We start from the raw sequence: 23,356 nt of genomic DNA on the forward strand, positions 1-23,356 counted from the left end.
GTAGACTTCATTCTGGCATTTTCATTACATTTCCAAATTTCTTGTCTTCGAATTAAAAAATTTCTCGACTAGCTAGAAAACAGAAGTCTCTGTTTGCTATTGTCAACAATGAACTATCGTTAGTTGAATATCGATGGAAGAAAAACATAAAATTGTTTGCATAAGTCAATTTTGCCTTCCATCGATAGTGAACTTACGATAAATCAATCATCTTATAAAAGTAGAAGTAGGTATGAGATGAGTTGTTACAAATCAGGCCGAATCAGAAAAATCCGAAACGAGATTCGGAATCTTCGTATATGCAGGCGACAAGAAATGCTCTATATAGGAAACGGTATGATATCAGAATCAATGTTATTGAAGGTAAGAGCTCCATTTTCGAATTAATTGAATAACCCTGGTCTACAAAAATAAATTTGTAGTGGACCCTAAGACAAAACTCAATAGAAAACTCTTTTTGGATGAATATGTTCGATTTTTGCATAATTATTTTAGCTTTTAACAAAGAGCAGGTCATCCCATCAACAACAAACAACAGAAGAGCTTAGCGATGGGCTCTGGTTAGTATGTTCGCTTATTACAGTACGATTCAAAAGTATTCAATCACATGATGTTTTCAATGTACATTCTCATACCGGATTTTCACGAAAGATGCCGAATTGGAACGTTTGATCCCTAATCTTTAAAGGAATAATATTTTCTTAAAATTATTTTAACTGCATAGCCAACAACATTGTTCCCAGAATAAATACACCTTTGGAAAAATAGAGATATCTAAAAAATATTTTTCCTTTATAGTTTAAGGATCAAGCTTTACAATACGACATCTTTCGTGACAATTCGGTACCATTCAGATTTTTGACGCCCTCACGAATCAAAGCGTCATTGGATATGTAGTCTCGTCACAATTGCACAGTTTTCTGCTAATAATGTTTACTAAATGCAGAGCCTATTTTAAGGAATTTGAATTCCATTTATTCCTGAAAAAACATTTTTGGTTCGTAAACTTAAAAAATATGTAAAATAAATTGGTTGGCTAGTTGAAGATCAAAAACAACTAAAAATCCGTTAAAAATAGTCTCCGACGTGAAACAGACAAATAAAAACATCTAAAAAATTAAGGAATCTCAGGGATTTCAAATCCACTAAACCAGCCCCTGAGTTAAGTATTGTAGAAAGAATAATTCTCTTTTAATGTTGAAACAAATTTGTCTATATTTTCCATAATTACTTTTTTTTATGCTAAACAAAAAACGATTTATTCTCTTTAATATGTACACAGTGTTCTCACCATTTACAAATATGTATAATATATACTCTTATTAATTCGAATGAAGGAACTTAAATTTATATGTATACCAAAAGTAAATTCACATTTAAAAAAATACATATTTATAGCCCAGAAAAAAGTGTGTAAACCTAAAATAAATTCAAATAAAAAAAAATTCTGTCCGGCATTACAAAAACTATAATGATGGTTACGGTTATCTATAAATATTTTTCTTATATTAAAAAAAATCGTTTTTATTTAGAGCAATAATAATCACATTCATTTCTTCAATTTTCTTCTCTTTTCTTATTTCCTTCTTATTAAAATTGTTTAATTTAATAATTTAGTTTACCGTCGTCATTTTAACAGTCCTGCACACATTTTTGTTTGCTTGTAAATAACCAAAAAAAAAAACAAAAAAAAATCTATTTCTACGTCACGATTATGCATCCGAATCATTTACGGTATCCCTTTCAAACGCTAGGCCCACAATATACTAACAAATTGGTTTTTTGTTGCAATAATATTCAATTAAGCAAACAACTTTTATACGCGGATTAATTCTCAAATTCTAAATCAACTAATAAATATGTTCTCTGTTTCAATTTTACTAAATATAAAAAGTGTTTTCTGTTTTGAAACGTTGAATAGAAAGAGTCCTATGAATATATATGTGGTGACAGAATAGTCTGTTAACAGAACAAGAACAATTTAACAGGAAACGGATGGAATTCGAATTACTTCCATACTTTTATTATAAGAATTGTTATCGACACAAGCTAAAGAAATGGGCGATGAACTCTGATCAATAGAATTAATAGACTCGGTTGATGGTTCCAGAGAAAGAATTATCAGCACCGATAATTTCAAACAAAATCATTTTACTGATACCACATCCACAATGCGATATCGATGTTACTACTATGTATATAGCAAAACAGGCCCATTGGAGGCTTAGGTACTGGACTTGTCCCTCCCATTCATACTAAACATATACACTATACGTTACGAACATGACGCAATGTTGTTCTTATTGGTAACGCAATTGGGATGATAGAGAAAATTGGATCGAAATTTTCGGTCCTGATAATTATCTGACATCATCTGACATCTGACATTTGACATCATCTGACAAGACATTAGGTTTGCTCTGGAAAATTGTACTTTTCAAGAAAATTTTTACTTTCAAACGATGTTTCACTTGACTGAAAGTCAAGGGTCTGGCGGCAAAAAAATTTCTGCTTGTGATTCACTGAAGAAAGAAATCGAAACGGAATTTCAATAAGAATTTATTCATCGATAAATTACTTGAAAAAAAAAATGGATTATAAACATCAAAGTTCAGGAAGCGACACTTTTCTTTGAGTACAATGAAATCTAGGAATGCAACAACTTAAAGAACAATTTCACTTTATGTCTTTATGTCTTCAACTCTAATGATCCAATGAATAGTTTCTCGTCTGAATCTTTTCGAATAAATAAACAAAACCGAAAACGAATGCTATCGACTGCACACATTAAATTGTTCTTGTTCGGTTGATCACAATTAAATTGATGAACATAATAATTGATTTACTCACAGTAATTTACTCACTACACATTCACTTCTTACGGTCAATTTTTCATATTATTTCACCATTAAAGATTCTTTTAAATGCCGCATCATGTGTGATCCTATGTCTCGAACGTCTGGCCATTGTCGTATCACAAATATTGCCACGAGGATGAAAAACAAAGTCGTTAAAACACGTACTCTGTTCGGAAAATTATGTGGTTAAAGAAGAGGATCGTGTAAAGTGGCACAATTGATTGTGTTGTACTAACCTAGTCTTTAAAAACGGCATTATAATACCAGCGGCTGTAGCTACCAGCAGTAACACTACTTGTAAAACTGTTAAAACTACGTTTATTAATTTAACAACTAGGGCTCGAGCATTCGAATTATCAATTCCTTCCACGGTTACATACTGTTGCTGGGACATGTGTTCCATTTTTGATATCTGAATCAGGGAAAGAATGGACTTGGTAAATTAAACAGTTACGAGTCGATTGGACAGGTGACATACCCTTGTTTGACAATTCTCTAGCACTTCATTTACATCTCTCAATCTCTCATCACTTTGATATTGAACTTTTTCCTCCATATCAGCCATGGCTTGTTTGAGGTTTTCGATTTCGTTCTAAAATGATTGAAAAATTAGTCTCCATGAAATCGTTGCTGGAATAACAAAATGTTTTACTTGGTGCAATTCGGTCAAATCATTAATTTGCTCTTCTAAACGCTCGGCCCGATATCTTTCGCCTTCTAGAGCGTTCGTTACATCCTGGAAATCTTTGTGAACACCCTACAACACAATCCAAATTGATAAAATTTCGTCCATTTGTAAGCCTTAACCACAATGTCACTTACTTCTAAACGTTCTAACTTTTCTCTGAGCTTGTCGCAGTCTTCCCTTCTCTCTTGTAGTTCAGCAAGAATTGCTTTCAATATGGCAGAATATTGATTGATTCCTGGTTGACTTTTTCCGGAGCTAAGACCGAAACCATTCAGTCAATTTTTGCTATTCGACGAAAAATCATGAACCGATTCAATGCACTTACCCCGCTGGAATGCTATCGCTAGTCACACTGCTACATTCACTGTCATTTTCGTTACTGAATTTTCCACTTCCACCACCCTGATTGCTGCCCGAACCGGCTGTGTTCGCAAGGCCGGTATTGTTTGGCGTTGAAGAACCATGATGATGATGGTGGTGATGATGGCCGTGATGTCCGTGCGATGTGTCCATTTGATTGGATAGATTCAACGAGTTAAGTTCAGGATCTGTATACCAGGCTTCAATTAAAATCTGTTTTTAATATTAGTAGGCAAACAACACCTAATATTGTACCCGGCGATAGAGTAGACACAGAACTTACTTTTTTTTAATTTTTCTTTTTTTTTAATTTGTCTCGATAGTCGGAATTCATGCAAGCATTTCGTTTTAGTAACTAGACTCAACTACTATGCCTTATCGAAGCAACGTAAGTCTTACTTTTGAAATTACGATGGGTAGAGATAAGATAAGTGAATTTTTGATTGTTTTTAAAATTTTGATTAGAATGGAAAATCTGTTGATGTGGTTGTGTCAGAAGTCTTCGTTTATGTATATCGGACTTGGATCGACATATCAATAATAACTTTCTATCAAACATGGAACGAGTCTATCTAAAATAGAATATTTCTTTCTTGAAGTGTGATCATGTCTGATTGGTTGAAAAGTTCAATTATATCGAGAGCAACAATACTAAAAGAGGGAACTATGCCATATCTCTGCGACTACTCATCCGATTTTCATAAAAAAATTTTGTCAATTTTGTGAGACTCATATTTAAACCATCCAATAATTCGGAAAATACAGTCGGCCTATGGATCTAACTTGAGTGAAACAATTTTGCTTTACTTTGACATTAGCAGATTAATCATCAATGGAGATTGATTTTTTTTGTCGCTATTGTGGGACCTGATAAGTCAAATAAAAAGACTAAATAGCCTCAATACGAACAACACACACTCTACGGATAATAGCGGCAGAGTCAAAATGACCCAAAATTATATCGGCTAAATTTGAAGTTTTTGGACAAAATGATGTATGGACGACTTGTACATTATCAAAAATAAGGGGCACCTTCCATACATCACTTTTCGATTGGAACAGAGGTACCACCCGGAACCACTTGCAAAAATCAAGCAAAATTTCGACTCTGCCGCTATTATCCGTAGAGTGTGTGTTGTATGTATTTAGGCTATTTAAAAAAGACTACTGAAGCTGATTTTGAAATTGCAAAACATGCTTGCGGGTCGTTCTTTTCAGCATGAAAGATCCATTACAAACGTTGAAAAGTCTTGTAAATAACTATTGTTATGTCGCTGCGTCCACCATCGCACTAGTGGGAGGATAATGGGTTTTTCCACCATATAGAACTAATTAGCCAAACAGAGGTTATAAAGAGGGTCTAGCTTTCAGGAAAAAGTTTATGAAAATTGGTTTAGTTGGTAGAGAGGTATGATAGTTACGCCCTTTATTAATGTTGCCCTCTATATTGGAGGTAGATGTGTAGAATTTGGTGTAAAAATATTTCGTTGAGCGAAAGCGTCAATTTTGAATGGTGCGACTAACTAAACGGAAAAATTTTGGATTCCTAGTTCTGTACATGTTCAATGTGTAAAAGTACTACGAGTTCAAATTCAAAATTAAAAAAAATGTTTTTGTTATTCGCCATCTAACAACTTGGTATCTTATATGTACAATTACGGCACGCACGTGTAAGTATAACAAATAATAACAAAACAAAAAAAAACTAATTTTGTTAAAGCTATCTGCCTCCACTTATTCGGTGAAGTTGGTCTACATGTTGTGAGTGAAAATAGTTATAAGCTGTGCATGAATTTTTTAATAAAAAAGTAAGTCGTGTTAAACTATAATTGGGTATACGGTATAATTAAGGGTTAAATTGAAGAAATGAAACGAAATTACTTTTTAATTTAGAATAAAATCAGAGTTAGAAAGCGTTGTCGTTGCATGCAAGTTACAAAAACATTCTACAGCCTACTTACTTGACGATAATTGATTTATATTGTCTGCACTTCCAAATTTATTCTTAATAAGATGAGCGAATTCTCTTGGTTTTGACATCACCGATCCGCCCAAGCCAGTGATACCATCACGAATATTGCCTCCAACATTTCTAATGAAAAAAAAACACAAACCGTTACTACCGCACTCAACGTCTATATCAAACAAATTTAATTACTTCAGTCCCTGTCCAACATCCCGTAATACTTCTCGCGGTTGTCGGTGACCTTGCATTCGTTGATTTTGTTGGATTTGTAAATCCTTCACCCGTTTACTGTAGCTCTCCAATTTTTTCTGTAGTTGCGATATTGTGTGTGCGCTTTTTTGGTTTTTCTTTTCAAAGACGGTTTTGATTCTCTGTAACTGCTGTTTGTCGGCACTTGCAATCGCAGCCAATTTCAGGTACTCATTGACGTTGTCGTCTCGAGCGGTTTGTTCTTTCCGTATTGATTCTTTGGTGCAGGCGATCTTCGTATTTAGTCGATCAAGAGCTTGGTAACTATTCGATCGTTGATGGTGACGATCATTGGTACCATCGCCTGGACCTTCAACTTCATCATTGATGAACGACTGGTACGTTGATTCGTCATTGCCTATTTGAAACAATTGAATTACACACCAAATAAGCTGAGTGACAGACATAACACAATTTACCAATCAAACGGGAATCATCTAAAGATTCTGTATGGTCGGTGGTCATGTCAGAGCTAGAAACAAGCATATTGTTGGTATCATTATCACGATCTTTCCGCATTTCACGTCGCTCTCGATCTCGACTGCGGCGCTGTGAAGACGGACTTTGGTTTCGAAATCGAAGTCCACCGCCTGAGGCAGAGTCACCGCTATCACGATCTTTAGACACTGCAAGAAATGAAACGGTTCATAAGTGGTATCTACTTCATTTTGTGAATTCGTTTCAATTAATCAAAAAGATCTTCCACGAAAGGCAGTCGATAGATATCAAAAGCTACAATCTGAAGATATTATACAGGTAGAAGGCTAACTTCTCGAGTTTAGAGTTGTTTTAATTAGCGCAACAAGAAAAGCTGATCGCAACTATTCCGTTCACACTTCAAACGTACATACAACGCATAAAAAACTTAGTGCAAAAGAGATTCAATATTCCGAGAGAGTAAAAGTATGAAATTCTCTCACAAAATCATCCATCTCTTTGCACTAAGTTCTTCATGCGTTGTAGGGGTTGTAGGGCAGCATAACACGCAACGTAACCTTTTATAAACGAGAGGTGTATCGCCGTAGAACGATTGAATCTGTTACCTCTTTGGTTTGAAGAATTATGCTTGATTTCCTCTTACTCCATTTACGCTCCGTTTGCACTCCGTTTACTCTTTAAACAATAAAAAAGAGGCGTGGTTTAGCTAAGTACACGGCGTACAAGAGCAAATCAAGCATTATCAAGCATTGTTGTAAACGGATGAATTTTTCTTCTAAACGGATGAATTTTTTTTAGACTGAAGGCACTTTTAAAATTATTTCTTTTTTAGTATTACTGTTATAAACTCTCTAAATGACCGTCTTTTTCTAAATTTCTTATTTCTCTTACTTCTCTCATTTCACTATATATTCGTTATGGAGAAATGAGAGAAATTGGCGAGATTGGAGAAAGAGATTTCGTGAAGATGGTCATTTAGAGAGTTTATGACTGTACCTACAGTGACTAACATTATAAAATTCCAGCCACTGTTGTATGGAGGTGACACAGTGTTTGAAATGTCAAATGACAGTGGTTTGTTTAGAGGGATTCTTTTGAAAAACAGCCTACCGAAATCGGACGCATTTTCTATTGGAATTTTTTATATGTGCCTAGAAAGGACTTCGACCCTAGTGGCCAAAACCACTTTCAAAAAAATTCTTCGAAGTTTGTGTGGCTGGTCAAAGGTGAGCAAAAACCGAAAAATTGCAATTTTCTTACAAAAATTGCTCCAGTTACACGAGCCGTACAGGGTCGTGTGGGGTGTCATTAGAAAGGTAATCACATGTACTATTGAGCCGAATAGAGACTAATGTGGTTTAGATGCATCTATGATGAAATATGGACACTTAAACATTTCAACTTCTTTTTCATCGCATATGTATCCAAACCACATAAAACTCTATTTAGCTCAAAAGCTCATAAAATTACCTTTCAAATGATACCCCACACGACCATGTACATTTTGTGTACCTCGAGAAATTTCAGTAAGAACAGTGTACGTCTTCGGTTAAAAACTTTATCTGCACATATTTCAGTGTGGATGAATTTTAAACCCAATAAGACCCTATTCGGCTCAATAGTACATGTGATTACCTTTCTAATGACACCCCACACGACCCTGTACGGCTCGTGTAACTGGAGCAATTTTTGTAAGAAAATTGCAACTTTTCGGTTTTTGCTCACCTTTGACCAGCCACACAAACTTCGAAGAATTTTTTTGAAAGTGGTTTTGGCCACTAGGGTCGAAGTCCTTTCTAGGCACATATAAAAAATTCCAATAGAAAATGCGTCCGATTTCGGTAGGCTGTTTTTCAAAAGAATAAGAGGGATATTGGTTTTCCAGTGGAATGACAAAACTATCAAAATTCATGCCATAAGCCGCTAAAAATTGTAATATTTACAACTGATAGGTGAACAAAATAACGCCGACGTCATACAATAAATGTCAAAAGCTAAGCGTTAAAATGACCCGTTATGCGGTATAATTTGAAATACAAGGCGCACTTATGTCGTGAATACTAAAATTCATTAGATTGGTTGGTTTTAGAATGTTAAGTCACTGTAAATATACGTTTTGATATAAGAGAACATTGGTCAGAATTTCTCGTTTAGTTTTGTCATCGTTAAACGGCTGGTAGTTTATAAAAGGTTTTTTTTTCAACTCAGCATCATAACATGCGAAAACTGTGCACGTCCAGCAATCGTTGTGTAGTTCAACAATGAAAAAACTTCAGGGCCTTTTGTGATAAAATCATGCAAAAATTCATAAAAAAATCAATAAATACCTAAGGTTTTGAGTTTCAAATTATAAAAGCGTTCCAAATCATAAACCATATTCACATTTAGTTACAAAATACTTCCACAATAAAGCTCTGGAAAACAACTGTTAAAACAGAAAAATACTTGTAACAGAAGAGGTTTGGGTATACCACGATACGAACGATTTTTCTCGAAAATTTATTGATTACGACTAGTTTGCGTAAAATTTATTACTTTTTCAAACATTTTCAACAGTGGAATAGAATTGGGGACAAATGTAAGAACTTTTCCTTGCTATAGTCTGTCTCAAGTGAGGGACATGAAAAGAGTTATCGGACTTAATACTTGTACGATTCCGGTTTGTAACGACGAATTCTAATAAACATTTTAGAGCATAAATAAACATAAATTTAAAATGAATTAAGAATTCGAATAATTTTTTCGGTGAACCTAGCAATGCTAAGCGTATATAGTATACTCGTTACGAGACCTCACGGGACCTCATTAAGCGTAGGTCGTCTATTTTTGTCGTTGCTATCGATAATAGGTGATAAGCCGTTTGTATCGAGATATAACCCAATTTTACTTAAGAAAATTTAATATTTTCCCATCCATAAAACATCAATTTGAGTAAATTAAAAGAATTACTTTGATCGGAACGACACGGTGATGCAGCTCTGCTCGAAGTCTTACTACCTGGATTTAGTGAAGATGAACACACTTGTAATGTGTCCATAATATTGGGATTTCATTCATTGATAAACCTGTAAACAAAGAAAACAAAGAATTAGTCTTACGAATCAAGTGTATTACCAACATTACTATTAAAACGCAATTACTATTTATTAGTCGAGACGGAGAATGATTGTTTAATATTTACACACGAGACTGTCTGGAATAGTTATATCAATTAGTCTGTAAATCTTTGGTAGAGTTAAATAATCACGTTCATACGACTGATCGATGCAACAATCACTGCGTGCATATTTTATAGAAACACAAAATTTATTTTATATTCAATGTTTTAATGATTTAAACAATTTCAGACCTATAATTCCATTGAATTTGCGGATGTTATGGATTCGGTTGATATTATAAATATTTATGGAAGTTGTTTCATATCTATCAATCGAAACATTATTCGAACTACACTGGTGAATTATTAGAAATACATTTTGATGTTTTTGGATAAATAAACTAAAAAACATTTAAAAAAGATTTATATCTCTTCTTGGACCTTGAATTTAAACCAAAAACAAAATAAACTAACGCCAGCATTTTGTTTACAATATTTTACATTTGCTTTGTGTTTTGTCGTCTTCGTTCGATCACAATTTTCACTGACACTTCGACTAACACAATCAATTTACTAATCTTCGATTTGTACGTAATGGTCTTAACATTCAAAAAAGAACATTAGCTTAGCGGTTTCATAACAAATTTTAAAATTGTCACAAGATACTGAAAATTCATTTGTTTATTTGTCCATTTGTCATCTACGAGTAGTACAGAGCACACAGGAAAAGGCAGCTCAATTATTACACTTATTTTTGATCATTAGCACGAAACACAAAATGAAGGTTAAACTGTTATTTATAAACAACAATCTGCAATTAAAAGTGGACATCGTCAACTCCCGACTCTAAGATAATTCAGTTGAATTTCGCGTCGTGTTAACTGTGAGTTCCTTGATTTTTCTTTTAAATAATGAACAACACAAAACGTAAACAAGCCCCCTCGAACAGGTGTTCGAACAAATAAAACTTTTACGAGCCAATAAAACCTTAGAATATTTGAAGTCTAAATATTTAAATTGAAGATTGAATGAAATTTCCCAACATTTCGCTTGAGTGTTACTCACTCTACACGCAAGCATTTTTTGGCAACGAAATTCGATGTCAGCTATAATTTCCTGAACAATCGCCACTTGATGTTAATTCTTCTAATGAATGGCTCTGTTGTCTAAAACATTTGATCAGACATTCGTCGCAATATTCTCTAGGTATTTAAATGTAATTTCTTTAAAATGTATTTTCAAGATCTGAATTTCGTTCATTTCCTTTCACCTTTCAGAAACGGTAAGGTATATCGACATATAATCTTTAAATCTGTTATCTGTTACGTCTATGGTTTACAGTATAGCGTAGCGTTTGACAAAAAATCTATTACTTCGTTATTTTCAATTTTAGTTCGTGCGAAATGCCCCGTATATGTATAAGAGATAAGTCAGCTCTTCGTTGCTGTCGATAACAGATGACTGTTTCTGAAATGTTAACCTTTCTCCATTGAATTAAGTTGTTCATTCAGGAGACTATACCCCACAATATTGAACTTCTATAAATAAATCAAAAAAAGAAGGTAGAAACAAAAACGATTATTTAATAGAAAAATAAGGCGAGCAATAGAAAGCATTCTATAAAATAATAGAAGAGAAAAAAAAGCGCTCATCAATATTTATATTTATCCCATCTGTTCGAGCCAATATAGCATTACACTCAAAGTCTTGGTCATTTCATTGCTGCTATTCTACATGAATTTGTATTATACATGTGAAGCCCGATAGACGAAACCAGCCTAAAGGCATATAAAATGTGATAAACCGAAAAAAATTGAACAAAAACACGGTTCATGTGCATGACATGATTCTGCGATTAAATAGCAGAAAAAGTTTTTTATTGGCTTTCATAGAAATTTATTTAATCTTTCCGTCAGCGAATGGGCTAAGAACCAGATTTATTTTTTTATTTATAGTAAAGAGCCGTAAATATATGTGTTTGCTTATTAGAACTAAAAGTGTTGGAGTTGCCAAGAAAAATGCCAAGAAAGCAATCCCAGAGTTTATTGGAGGTATCCCATTGGAGTAGCAATTTTCGAATTCGAGCCGAACCAATTGATATACATTTTTCTCGTACAATCGCAAAACATTATCGAGTGAAAATGTTTTGTTGTTTCTATTCCATTGGCGGCATAAACGAATATTTTTTTTTTGCCTTGATAAATAAAGTGGTCGGTCAGATGATTGACTTATCTATAATCTACCTAAATAGTTCCACGGGTTTCTATTACGCCACCACCATAATAGATTTAATATCAATAAAAGCGAACAGGAAGTAGAGAGGCATCGAGTATAAATTGATAAACCGTTGTTTCCATTACGAATTATATTATGGAAATTTCCGTAGAGTTGTGACAGTGAGCTGCGGAAAATATTCTTCGTTAATCTATTCAATGACAGGGAAGTGTAACATTTTGACATTTTACCGTATAGTCAGCATATGACTCTAAGTATCGTAACAATATTTCACTCTATTTGAACTAAATGCACCGTGGGGCACGCCAGCTACATAGAGAAATAATAAATTTAAAGATTTCGAGAAAACACTTAAATGTTTGGAAGAACGGAAGAATATTTCACTGCATAGAAGCAATCTTTCATTCTTGATGGAATGTGTTGCAAAATTTGTTAGGAATGGTCACGCCATTTCAAATTATATACAAACGCACACGGTACATTGCATTTTACATTGAACTTTGACTGTAATGTCTTCAATGGTTATCCAAAGAAAAATCAAGAAATGAAGAAAAGAATGATCGTCGAGAAAAACTCATTTCCCTGACCTTTACAAATATTAATTGCCTTCCTTCGTTAAGGACGATAAAAAAAAGCTCGACTACTAAAACTGAACATCAAATATTTGCATAATAAGTTTAACCATTTGACCATTACCATTTCATCAACATAGAATGAAATATCTGCCAAGAACTTATGCTAACATTTACATTGTAACAAAAACGGCGCATGTAAGTCATTTATTTTCCAATAAAACTATTCTTAGCATTTCACCCACTAGACTGCAAACGTAAGAGCTTAACCAAGCGTCACATATGAAAACAAATTGTTGGAAACATCAAAACATTACATTGAAATGTGTGCTTCAAAAGCTAAAAAGAAAACATATATATCGTTGGTGCGAATATAAAAATATAACTTAAATATGTAAAAGAAGAAGAGCCTAGCGCAACCAACATAAACTATAAAATACACACAAGACGTTTACATAAATACCATAGATCAGAACAAACAAAATGGTTAATTGCTTAAACAAGTGGTTTTTAATATTCGTTTAATTTTTTCAACTTTTGTTTAATGCATTGAACTTGATCTTTAATAATTTAGTTAACACACAAAATGAATGTTAACAGTTCGCACATGTTATTCGAATAGGAAGATAGTCGGATATTTATTTATATTAAATGAAGCATCCATCCATCAATTAGAGGTTTTAGAAGAGAATTTTGTTTTTATTTTTTGGTTGTGGGTTTCAATTCGCTTTCACGCAATCATTGTTCCGTCTGTTCAATACGACGTTACATTAACTTACTACAATTAGACAATGTGACTAATTAGTTGTACAAATTGGAAGTAACAAATAGATTTAATGATTATGGTTTAATTGACCACATGAATTGAAGCTAATGATTCATTATTGGAGCACTTGAGACTATAAAATCCCTGTGAAGTTGAATTGAGTCAATGAAAACAATGAAAATAAAATTTGCTGACCATTACGTTTAAAATGTAGGTAGAAATTTCCCATATATCATCTCTAGAAAATCAATTTTTGATTGGGGTGTTGTTCAGAATGGATTTATTTATAATCCAACATTACCTCTTGCCATAAAGGGTTCTTTTATAGACAGAACTAACCCACGACCATCGACTACATGGAAAAAGTTTATAATTCGATCGGAAAAAGTTGTTTGAAATTGGAAGTAATTCTCCGAGACATGTGACTGGAAATGTGACATGTGATCAATTTTTTATTGCCTAATGCATGTGTAATTTTAAAAGTTTAGGTCTTGTTGAAATTGTGTATAACATACAATACATATAGCATTCGTTTAAATTGTTTTTATGGATAGGTTGGATACGATACCCGTTATACAATGCATTATTGATGTCTTATGCCACGATTCAACATGAAACCTGTATAGTTCTTTGAAGCGTAGAAATAGTGTACAGAACATCCCAATTCATATTTTAACAAGTAGGAAATGCTAGAGATTGAAATACAAAGATTTGCTTCAGTAAATAGTCTACATCTTCATTGTTCCAACAAATCAAAATGATTGACAAAAAATATTAGTTTTGCCAAAATTGCTGTTCTAGTAATGTCAACTTATAGTATACACATCATACACGTCGACCTACACATGAATACGATAAACCTATCAACAGTTCGCTGTTCATGTCTACATGAAAATTATATTTTCCATTCAGCACAAAGTCTATTTATAAACATTTGATTGAAAATTGCCGGCGCGGTGTACGATAGTATCGTAGTGGCTGAGGCATAACAACTTGTTACTTGTATTGCTTTAGTGGATTTTAAGTGTAATGCATTAATCAACGAACATTAAAATTGATTTATGGACTAAAAACTAAAGGTTTATGGACTAAAAATTGTATTTTGTAAATTGCCATGTTCTTAGTCACAAAAGATTAACTTTTGGTTCCACGAAACTCTGTTGAGTCATTTTTGAATTGCTGTTTTGTTGTTAGCAGAGCTTGTAATAATAAGTCGTATTTTCGAATGACGAACAATAATTCTTTATCAAACGTCATGTATCACAACGATCGAGTTATCAACTATACAATAAAAATTGCCGCGTTTGAAAGTATTTTTAATGTTTTCCCCGGTTTTTCCCGCTCAGATTTGTTCGCATACCATTCACTGTATTTCAAACTTCTGGTGAAGAGATGCAAATTCAAAAAAAGGTGTGCAGGTAATGCTAAGACAACTAAGAAAACATACTAAGTCTGGAAACCTACAACACGACTATCGACTATCTTCAAACACACGATGACAGTTTGCCCACACTTTTGAGAAACGCCAACACTAATCAATGAGTTAAAAGTTTAAAATACGTCAGACAGAAGTGAACAATTAGAAACAGTCGCTTTTATGTTACACTAAAAGAATTAAATAAATTTCAACCCAAACTTTATCACCTCAGAAAACATTGTTAGTAATGCATTATGGATTGCTTTACGGAAAATGTTATAACACTCTTATCAATGTCAACGCAATCATCAGGTTGCATGGCAGGTACATTTATTTCGAAAAGATTACTTCACTCACATTCCTTCCTTCAAATTAAATTGGTTCTGAAAAAATGTTCTCGGCTCATTATAATTTCACTAAAAGCTTCGTGTCAAATTTCTTGAAATCGAAAAATTATGCATACCACTGACTGATAATGACTTATGTTGTTGTTATGTTGAAATTATGACGTAATATGGATGTTTATTACAAACTTATTCACTAATTGATAATTATGTGTGGCGGGGTTGCGTGTTTTAGCCCGAAACCATAAAGAACCCAAATAAAAGTTTTTTTTCCTCTCTCTATGGTCTCATGTTTAATATTTCAAGTTCGACTTCATAATTAAATCGACTAAAGATTCGTGGTTTTACACGCATTTGCATTTCGTATCAGGCAAATAAGGTGTTCTTATGCTCTTTAAATACTTTAGTAAGAAACCTCAAAAGGAGTATATAAACCGATTTGAGTTATGGCTAATCGATCTATGAAATGTTCATGTCTACGTTTGCCTATAATTTAGCTATGGGTGAAAATCGGATAAAAAAAAAATCGGATAGGAGAAAATGGTAGACTTTTCGATCTCCATCACGCTATAGGTGGGGTCATAGAAATGCCGAACTAATCAATTCGTAGATCTATCTGCGATAAAAAAAAACCAAGCCCGTAAATCATTTGAACATTTTTTTCCCCATTCATTAATCGTTAAACAGCTTTCATAAAAAGAAAATGAATTATGACATTGATGTAATGATGCTATTCAAAATGAGATTGAAACTGTAATTTAAAATCCTGTTTTAATAGAATTGCAGACTCGGTTATGTCCATTAAAACGTGCAATTTATAGAGCTTTAATCTGCACGATGGAGACTCAGTCGGTTAAATTTTTGAAACGAAAGGTAAAATTTACTTTATTTATCGTTGCAAATCCTACCTCTGCTGACTCTGTATATATGTTGGCAATATTTGTTCAGTGAATGTGGTCGGAAAATAAACGGAAAACTTTTGTAGCCACGAAATGAATAAAACTACAACCACTGAGAGACTAACTCATAAGTTGAAATTAATCTGCTTTCCTACATACTATACACGAAGACGATTTCATGTTCCTATGTAAACGAAATTAATTGTTTAACAAATAAATAAAGCGAACCGACAATAAATTATATAATTTAAATTGTGGTAGACTGTCTCTCGCTGGCATTAAATAATATTTTTTTTCTTCAACAATTTATGTAAATCTGCATTCGTTCTAAAAGTAAATTTTAAACAATAAAGTAGAATTCTGAGGTAAATTAATTATTTACGTTGTTTTCAAGGAAAAGCAACCGAAATAAACAGAATTTCTCAGATTCAAATGCTCTTAGTTTGAAAGATAGTCAATACTTTACTCGTCCATACAGTGCATCATTTAGAGATTTTAAGCTCAGAAAGCTTATTTGAGCGACAGCGACATCGCATACTACTTGTATACATCACAAAGCCAAACAATAAATTAGACCATCGCCGTATCACACAGTATTTAAAAAAAAAGAATCAAAATAAATTCAAACCAAGCGGCTGAACATCGACTTGATATTCGTTTATAGTGTCATATGGAATGGTGAACTTTGTATTTTATTTTTAGACCAATTATTATCACCAACTGGGACACTCGGTTCAATATTTATGTTATCACATATTTTACTGTTGTTTGTATAATAAAATATTTTCCATACAAATAACACTCGGCGGAGTCAGAGGTGAATACGGAAACTTCAGGCAATTTTTCAATATTAATAATGAGTTTATTAATTTAACTCGACCAACTAACGGTCATACTGATGATATGGCAAGAGATTTATGTGTTTGATATGGGATTGTATCATCTGATTTGTCTGATGTGATATAAATAAACAACTGAATAAACCAAATAAAGTACAAGACAAACAATGTTAAGCCGAGTGGGTAATGGAATATGTAAATGTCATACGAATGATGTTGTTTTGTAAACGAAAGTGAAGGCTTTGGGGTAGATTGCACGAATGTATGTAAAAAATAGTAACAACTGTCTGAAATAGTAATAACGATGTGACATGATGATGAAGACACATTTCCTTGACGAAGAATATTGCTGTGTTTTCATTCACAGATTTTGGAAATTAGCATTGATGGTTGATGATGGTTGAAAGAAAATAATTACATATCGTTTCCACCGAATTTCCATAAAAAGGAAACGCCGCACATGGTCTGACCCGGCTGCCAAACTCTTTTGCAGTTTTGCAGTATGCCGAAGAGACATTGTTACGAAAGCTTAAATGCTGTATTTCTGTAAGTTTTTCTGTTTTCATTTTAGTCGCTGGACAAGTTGAATGAGGAATAGAGACGAAACGGCTAATTAGTTGTTATCAACAGCAAAGAACATCGAAAAATAAGCGATGTGGTTTATAAAGTAATATATGTTTACACGAATGAAATAAAAAAAATTTATCAAACATTAGGCAATACTTTCAACAAAAGTTGTAACAGATTCCATCATTATACGGCAACATTTTTACTGTTTCTCGAAATCTAGAAACCATGAATTTCTTCTAAACATTGTTGGCATAGTAAGCTACATAGCATAATTAAAAGACTCTAACTTTCAACGTTTAAAACTGTGCAATTATCAAATGTCGTCTTTTAATATTTAATGTTATAACATTTGAATTTTATCAACTTAAAACTTAATAAGAGTGAACTGTTTGGAGAAAAACAAGAAGAAACCACAACAATATAACACTTTTGTTTATTCCTATAATTTCAGTCTCTAAGATTCTATATACCCATATTACTCTGGAGACTACTTGGGGTGACTTATTACACTGCCAAGGTAAAGCTACACTTTATGTATTTCTTTTGAATGGGACAAACCACTTACAGATTTAATTCATTTTATTAAAAATTCGAGTTTTTAAATAATAAAAACACTTAATTGTGTAAGTTATGCACGCATTTCTACAATTTATCAAAAATAATCATAAAAACACAATAAATCTGTTCAAAAAAATTAAAAACAAAATGAACATACAACATCGTAGTCGCATAACATTCTGTAACAATAAATAAACAAAATATATCCGATGAGGATGCAGGAAGAAATTTCAATTTTTTTTAAGGTTTGTGCTTGTTCGTGCACATTATTTACATTAGTCCAACGAACCAGTAAAAATACGAATGAATTAACCGGAGATAAAGGATTTGTTATTGTAATAAAGAGATGGTGAACCATAAAGTGATGGAAACCATTAACACACAAAATGTTAACGATGATAAATAACATGATTTGAAAACATGGCATCTACACCGAGTTTATACATAATAGAATCAAAATAATAATTTTTTTTTTGGAAGGGAACCTTGACTGCTGGTGCAGATATAATACCACATTCACCGACATTATTCCTAAAATATTTTAATTTCTGAGCCATAAAAACTTTTCATTCTCTCGACAATTTTTATTACAATAAAAGTAAGATGAAAAATAATGAATTATTCTAAATGATATCGTTTGTCGTTGTTAGAGGCCAAAGTGATTCATTCACGAGCAATTTAAATCATTAATTTAATTATATGACGACGCTAATGTAGAATACAAGTGAGCAATGTGAACAGCTAACAGTCATCTTTGCGGTCAATATAAACTGATGTGCATGCTGATCGGGAATTATTTAAAATTCATGTCTCGCATGGACTTTGGAAGTATTATCAATGAATATGTTTATATTCGAGACGAACGGTTTCAGTTTTTTTTTTCTTTCGTTCTCAGAACATCATCTACGTTTTATCAGAAACATACGACTAAACAGTTATTATAGTATGTTAAGCGAGTACGGGTACTTTAAAATAGAATGATGAGATTATATACTTGACCTTAAGTTTATTTCATGTCCCAAACAAATTTCTATATATAATTCGGCGTTAGGAAATTTTAAGTAGATACATTATGTTCGGTCGATTAAATATATAATTTGGCGGTATATGTTGTAATGAATAAACGAGACAAATTGAATATATTGAGTTGGTTGGGCTGTGTCGTTCAAAACTGTTTATCGAGTTATGCAATTCAATCTTGTTATCACTCGGCTCTAATTCTTTATGAGGTCACATGTGTGATACTGTTAAAAATTTATCTTGTTTTGTCCATTATGTCATAGCCAGCAGAAAAATGAATAAAGACAATTATAGAGACAGAACCAGTGTATGAATCTCGAAAACAACATGAAATGTCTGGTTGTAGTCATTTGTCGGTTCACATAATAATCTCTCATTAATGAGAACGCTAACTTCTTCAATTTAAAAATCATTTAGCTTCAAATCAATGGTGCACAAAGCAATGATGATGTTTCGTTTTTCTAGCAATATCTAACAATAACCGTGCACCTAACGGATTTTTGTATATTACGGGCTCTATGTAGTCGAATTCTATGAGAATAATCCCGAGATAACCATTTCGATGGAATTGAATTTATCAAGAATCATTACGGATAGAATATTATTTTCTGTAAAGTCATTTATCCAGTTAATAGCGACTCACAGTTGTTCGATATTCGAACAAAGAAACAGGTCACGCAGTTCCAAGGAGACAAACTATTTACCCATTAAAGGTAATAATGAAATGCGTTTTTGTTATTAGCCAAGGCAATTAGAAAAACTCGTTTCACTTATAATGCATGGTCCAATAAAGAATTTATTTTTTTCAAATATCACGAATCATTAGTGGATTTTATTGTTTGTTTACTATATTATTCATCTGTTTGCTTATTTGTTTATCTGCTCATTTCTACTAAATCTCTCAATTAGAACATTTAATGTTCGCAATAATGTTGATAACCTCTTGTGATGCACTCAAAATTTCAGAATTTTACTTTCATTTTTGGAATAGTGGGCACATGTAGAAAATCGAGTAGAAAATGAGTGGGATTTTTTTATACATAATTTCATGATCCAAGCCAAGCTAGATGAAACTAGATGTCAATTCAATCAAATGTCCCAAAGAAATGAAAGTTTGTCTAGTCTGAAACTTTCAGACTGAAAGCCGAGGTAAAGTTTTTCAGTGGTGAAATAAGTTTTACTATGCTGGTGCATGTAATAAGGCTATTACATGTATAGGCAATAACCTTTACATCACTCGCATAGTAAAACGTTATACTACACACGGGAAGTAAAGTGATATCTCGTATCACGATGAGTAAAAGTACCTCGGGCTGCCGCCCTCGGATACTTTTTCTCATCTGGATACGAGATATCACTTTACTTCCCTTGCATAGTAATGTACTATTACATTCGCCTTCCATCGAAAATACGACTTTAAATCGAATTCGCATATTTAGAAAATGTCAAAATGTTCACCGCTAACACATAGACAAATTTGTAATCTCTAGGGATGAAATATTGGAATTTGTAATCTCTAGGGATGAAATATTGGAAATTGTTAACCTAGAGTTAACAAACTGGAAAGCGCCGTGTATATGATACAAATCGATCATAATTGTAGTAGACATAGCAAACTGAGTGACTTCTCTCTCTTCAAAAACGAATGCTGTCAAGAATCGTTGTCGTGTTGTTGCAATATTTTTGTGTGCTATTGAAGTGATCGACATATTTTGTGTTTGTTTGGTGCTTAGTTTTCGATTAAATTGATAATTTTTGGTGTTTTTCGTGATTTTCGATGAAAGGCGAATGTAAAAGCCATTAAATGACTCGGGTCGAAAAAGATTTTTAAAAATTCTCGGTGTATGTGTGAGCCTCGAGGGTATTGTAACATTCGAATGCGATTGTGAACCTCGGTAAACCTCGGTTCACAAACACGCATTCTCATGTTACAATACCCTCTCAGCTCACACATACACCTCGAATTTTTAAAAATCGTTTTTCGACCCATGTGATTTAAATAACTAAAACTTTACCGAGCTGTTGAATAAAACTAACGTACCAGTTTCACTTGAATGAAGAGGTTTAAACTTCCAGAAGCTACAAACATATCATGATAACCAAATCTATTACTTCTATTGTTTATCAATCTCGGATTTGCTTCATATAATCATTTAAAGATGACTAACTAGAACTCATCACTTATTACTGTCGTTAATGCAGATAACAGATGGTTACCCGTTTCCGTCCAACAATATAATTATGCGAAATGGATATACATAATAGCATGTTCATTCGTTGTATTTAATCGAAAAAAGTAGCGTTATCATCTGTAGGAAACATCTTCAAATGTTTATCAGTTTGAGTCAAACTGAAATGCATTATTTGTACATCTATTAAGCGGATAAGAGTAAACTTGAATGAAATTTTGTCAATAAAAAAACACGCAGTTCGTTAAGCGTCTACACTCTAAACAGTTTAAAATAAACAGAAAATTATAACTTGAGATCAATCGATGTGTGTATGGCATCAAACGGATCTGACTGATAAATCAAAGTTCAAAAAAAAAATCGGAATAAATAAAACAAACATCTTCGAAAAGGGAAACGATTAAATTTGTATTTATGGATGAAGAGATACTAAACATTAATTACTATTTTATCAGACATAAAGCAGGTGGATTGACTGCATTTAGAATTAAGTAAAAATTGAAGATTTTGTCTTCGTAGCGAATGATGTGAAGTCGTATCAGTTTTCTTGGTACCATTTACAGTTTTTGGAATGTATTATTGAGCCTGTTTTATTTCCGAAGAAGGTAAATTGCGGGGAAACATTCTAAGGAAACGGTTCGATGTCGACAAATATTTTGTTTCGCCAGATAAAGTTTTGAGTGCATTTCAATAATGAACCAGGGAGAGAAAGGTAACATTTTTCTAAAATTGTTTTTTAATTTGGAGCTGTTATGGTTTGTAATTGATTACTCATGAACTTCGTTGAACAAATGAAAATCTAGACATTGTTTATCGAAATTTTCGTTAGGCACTCGCTCCCAACAGGAATGAAGTACTAAAATGTAAAATCTAGATTCTCATTTGTTATTTTTTATGGAATCATTTACAAACCACACCAACTCCCAAAACAGAGAACATGTCGATTTTGACTTTTCGTCATTGTAAGATTTTCAGTTGACTTTCCAGTAAAATATTCGAAAAAAATACCCTAAGCTTAACCAACTATACAAACGAGCACTAGCTCCTCATTTACTTTTATCGTCATAACTACGCGTAATCGATGACAGATTACTAACGTAGTGCATGAAATTACCATCAACCTATCAGTCAATCAAATAAATTTTCGTACTGCCGATAAGATTAAGAATCTAACCGTCTTAAAGGTACGAAATAAGTTACTGTGTGAAACTGGTATTTTCTGTTTGATTATGATTGCGGTGACGAGACGGTAGGATAATTACACCGCGTTGTGTATATATACTCAATCGACCGCATTCCAACAACAACAAATACTACATGTATACCAATTACCACATAGATTATGTTGCACAAATACAGTAACCACATCAAATTATGCCTTTCGATTGCTGTAGAATGGAAATATAACTTTTGGGCATGACACGAAAAGAACTGAAACTGGGTGAGGCGGCGACAACAATCAAATTATACGTACATGACTCTATTGAAAATTTCGTTTCCATCATTATTTTGTTAGAACATTGCACGTAGTGTGTAATGGAACAATAAATGTAGTATTGAGGGAACGTAGAAAGTGGAAGAGGAAAAAAAAACGTTTCACTGAAAGATGTTTGTGCGTCTATGTATGGGATATACAATGTAGATTTGTTATTGGATAATGAATGGACGAAACGAATGTGCCGAAGTGCATTGACGTGACACGGGCAACATCGATAAACACACGTATCTTACAATGTAATCGCAGATATTTCAAAATTTTGTATCCCACTAGAAATGAAACAACGAATCGCTCATTCAACCAACAATAACAAAGATAAATTGAATATGAACAGAGTAACAAGAGATTAAATTAAGAAATAGTGCAGCATGAGGAACGCCTTAATATAAAAAGTTAAATAGTTACATTACGTGAACGATGTATTTTGTCGATAATAATCCGAATTAGTGGAAATTTCAATTGAATTTACGAAGTCCATCAGTATTCATAGCATCTAGGTAATCACATAATTTACTTACATTAAGCACACAAAAGATTAAACGATGGGCTATATTTCGTGTTGATTTTTTTTTATTGCTTGTAAATGCAATTTTGCGGCACAAACTTTTTACAATTTTATTGAATGAATTTCCTATTCACAATGTAATACACACACACGATCCACTTAAATTATATTTTCGCGACACTTTAGTAGACATTGAAATTGATTGTAAATTGCGATTGATTGAAGTTCGGTGTGTTAATACAACTTTTTTAAGCGAATTAAGAAATTGCATCGAAGAAAACTCAAGAC

The 23,356-nt window shown here is 33.0% G+C and overlaps 1 protein-coding gene across 6 annotated transcripts; it reads right to left on the reverse strand.

Annotated features, from left to right (window-relative positions):
• Positions 1 to 1,662: 1,662 nt before the first annotated feature.
• LOC119082164 (transmembrane and coiled-coil domains protein 2-like) lies at positions 1,663 to 23,356 on the reverse strand. Of its 6 annotated transcripts, none has more exons than XM_037191576.1 (11): positions 23,082 to 23,356; positions 9,509 to 9,624; positions 6,541 to 6,747; positions 6,065 to 6,479; positions 5,868 to 5,998; positions 3,872 to 4,094; positions 3,681 to 3,801; positions 3,511 to 3,615; positions 3,337 to 3,450; positions 3,095 to 3,270; positions 1,663 to 3,024 (listed from the first exon to the last, which is right to left on the reverse strand). In XM_037191576.1, the coding sequence occupies exons 2-11, from the start codon at positions 9,594 to 9,596 to the stop codon at positions 2,898 to 2,900; spliced, it is 1,707 nt and encodes a 568-aa protein (XP_037047471.1). In that variant the 5' UTR covers positions 9,597 to 9,624; positions 23,082 to 23,356; the 3' UTR covers positions 1,663 to 2,897. The 6 variants fall into 6 exon arrangements, with proteins under 6 accessions (XP_037047471.1, XP_037047473.1, XP_037047467.1 ...); XM_037191578.1 differs by having other exon boundaries at positions 3,872 to 4,106; positions 9,557 to 9,624; positions 23,082 to 23,307; XM_037191572.1 differs by having other exon boundaries at positions 3,872 to 4,106; positions 23,082 to 23,307.

Source organism: Bradysia coprophila, unplaced genomic scaffold (genome assembly GCF_014529535.1).
Source record: "Bradysia coprophila strain Holo2 unplaced genomic scaffold, BU_Bcop_v1 contig_391, whole genome shotgun sequence".
NCBI classification, from domain to species: domain Eukaryota; kingdom Metazoa; phylum Arthropoda; class Insecta; order Diptera; family Sciaridae; genus Bradysia; species Bradysia coprophila.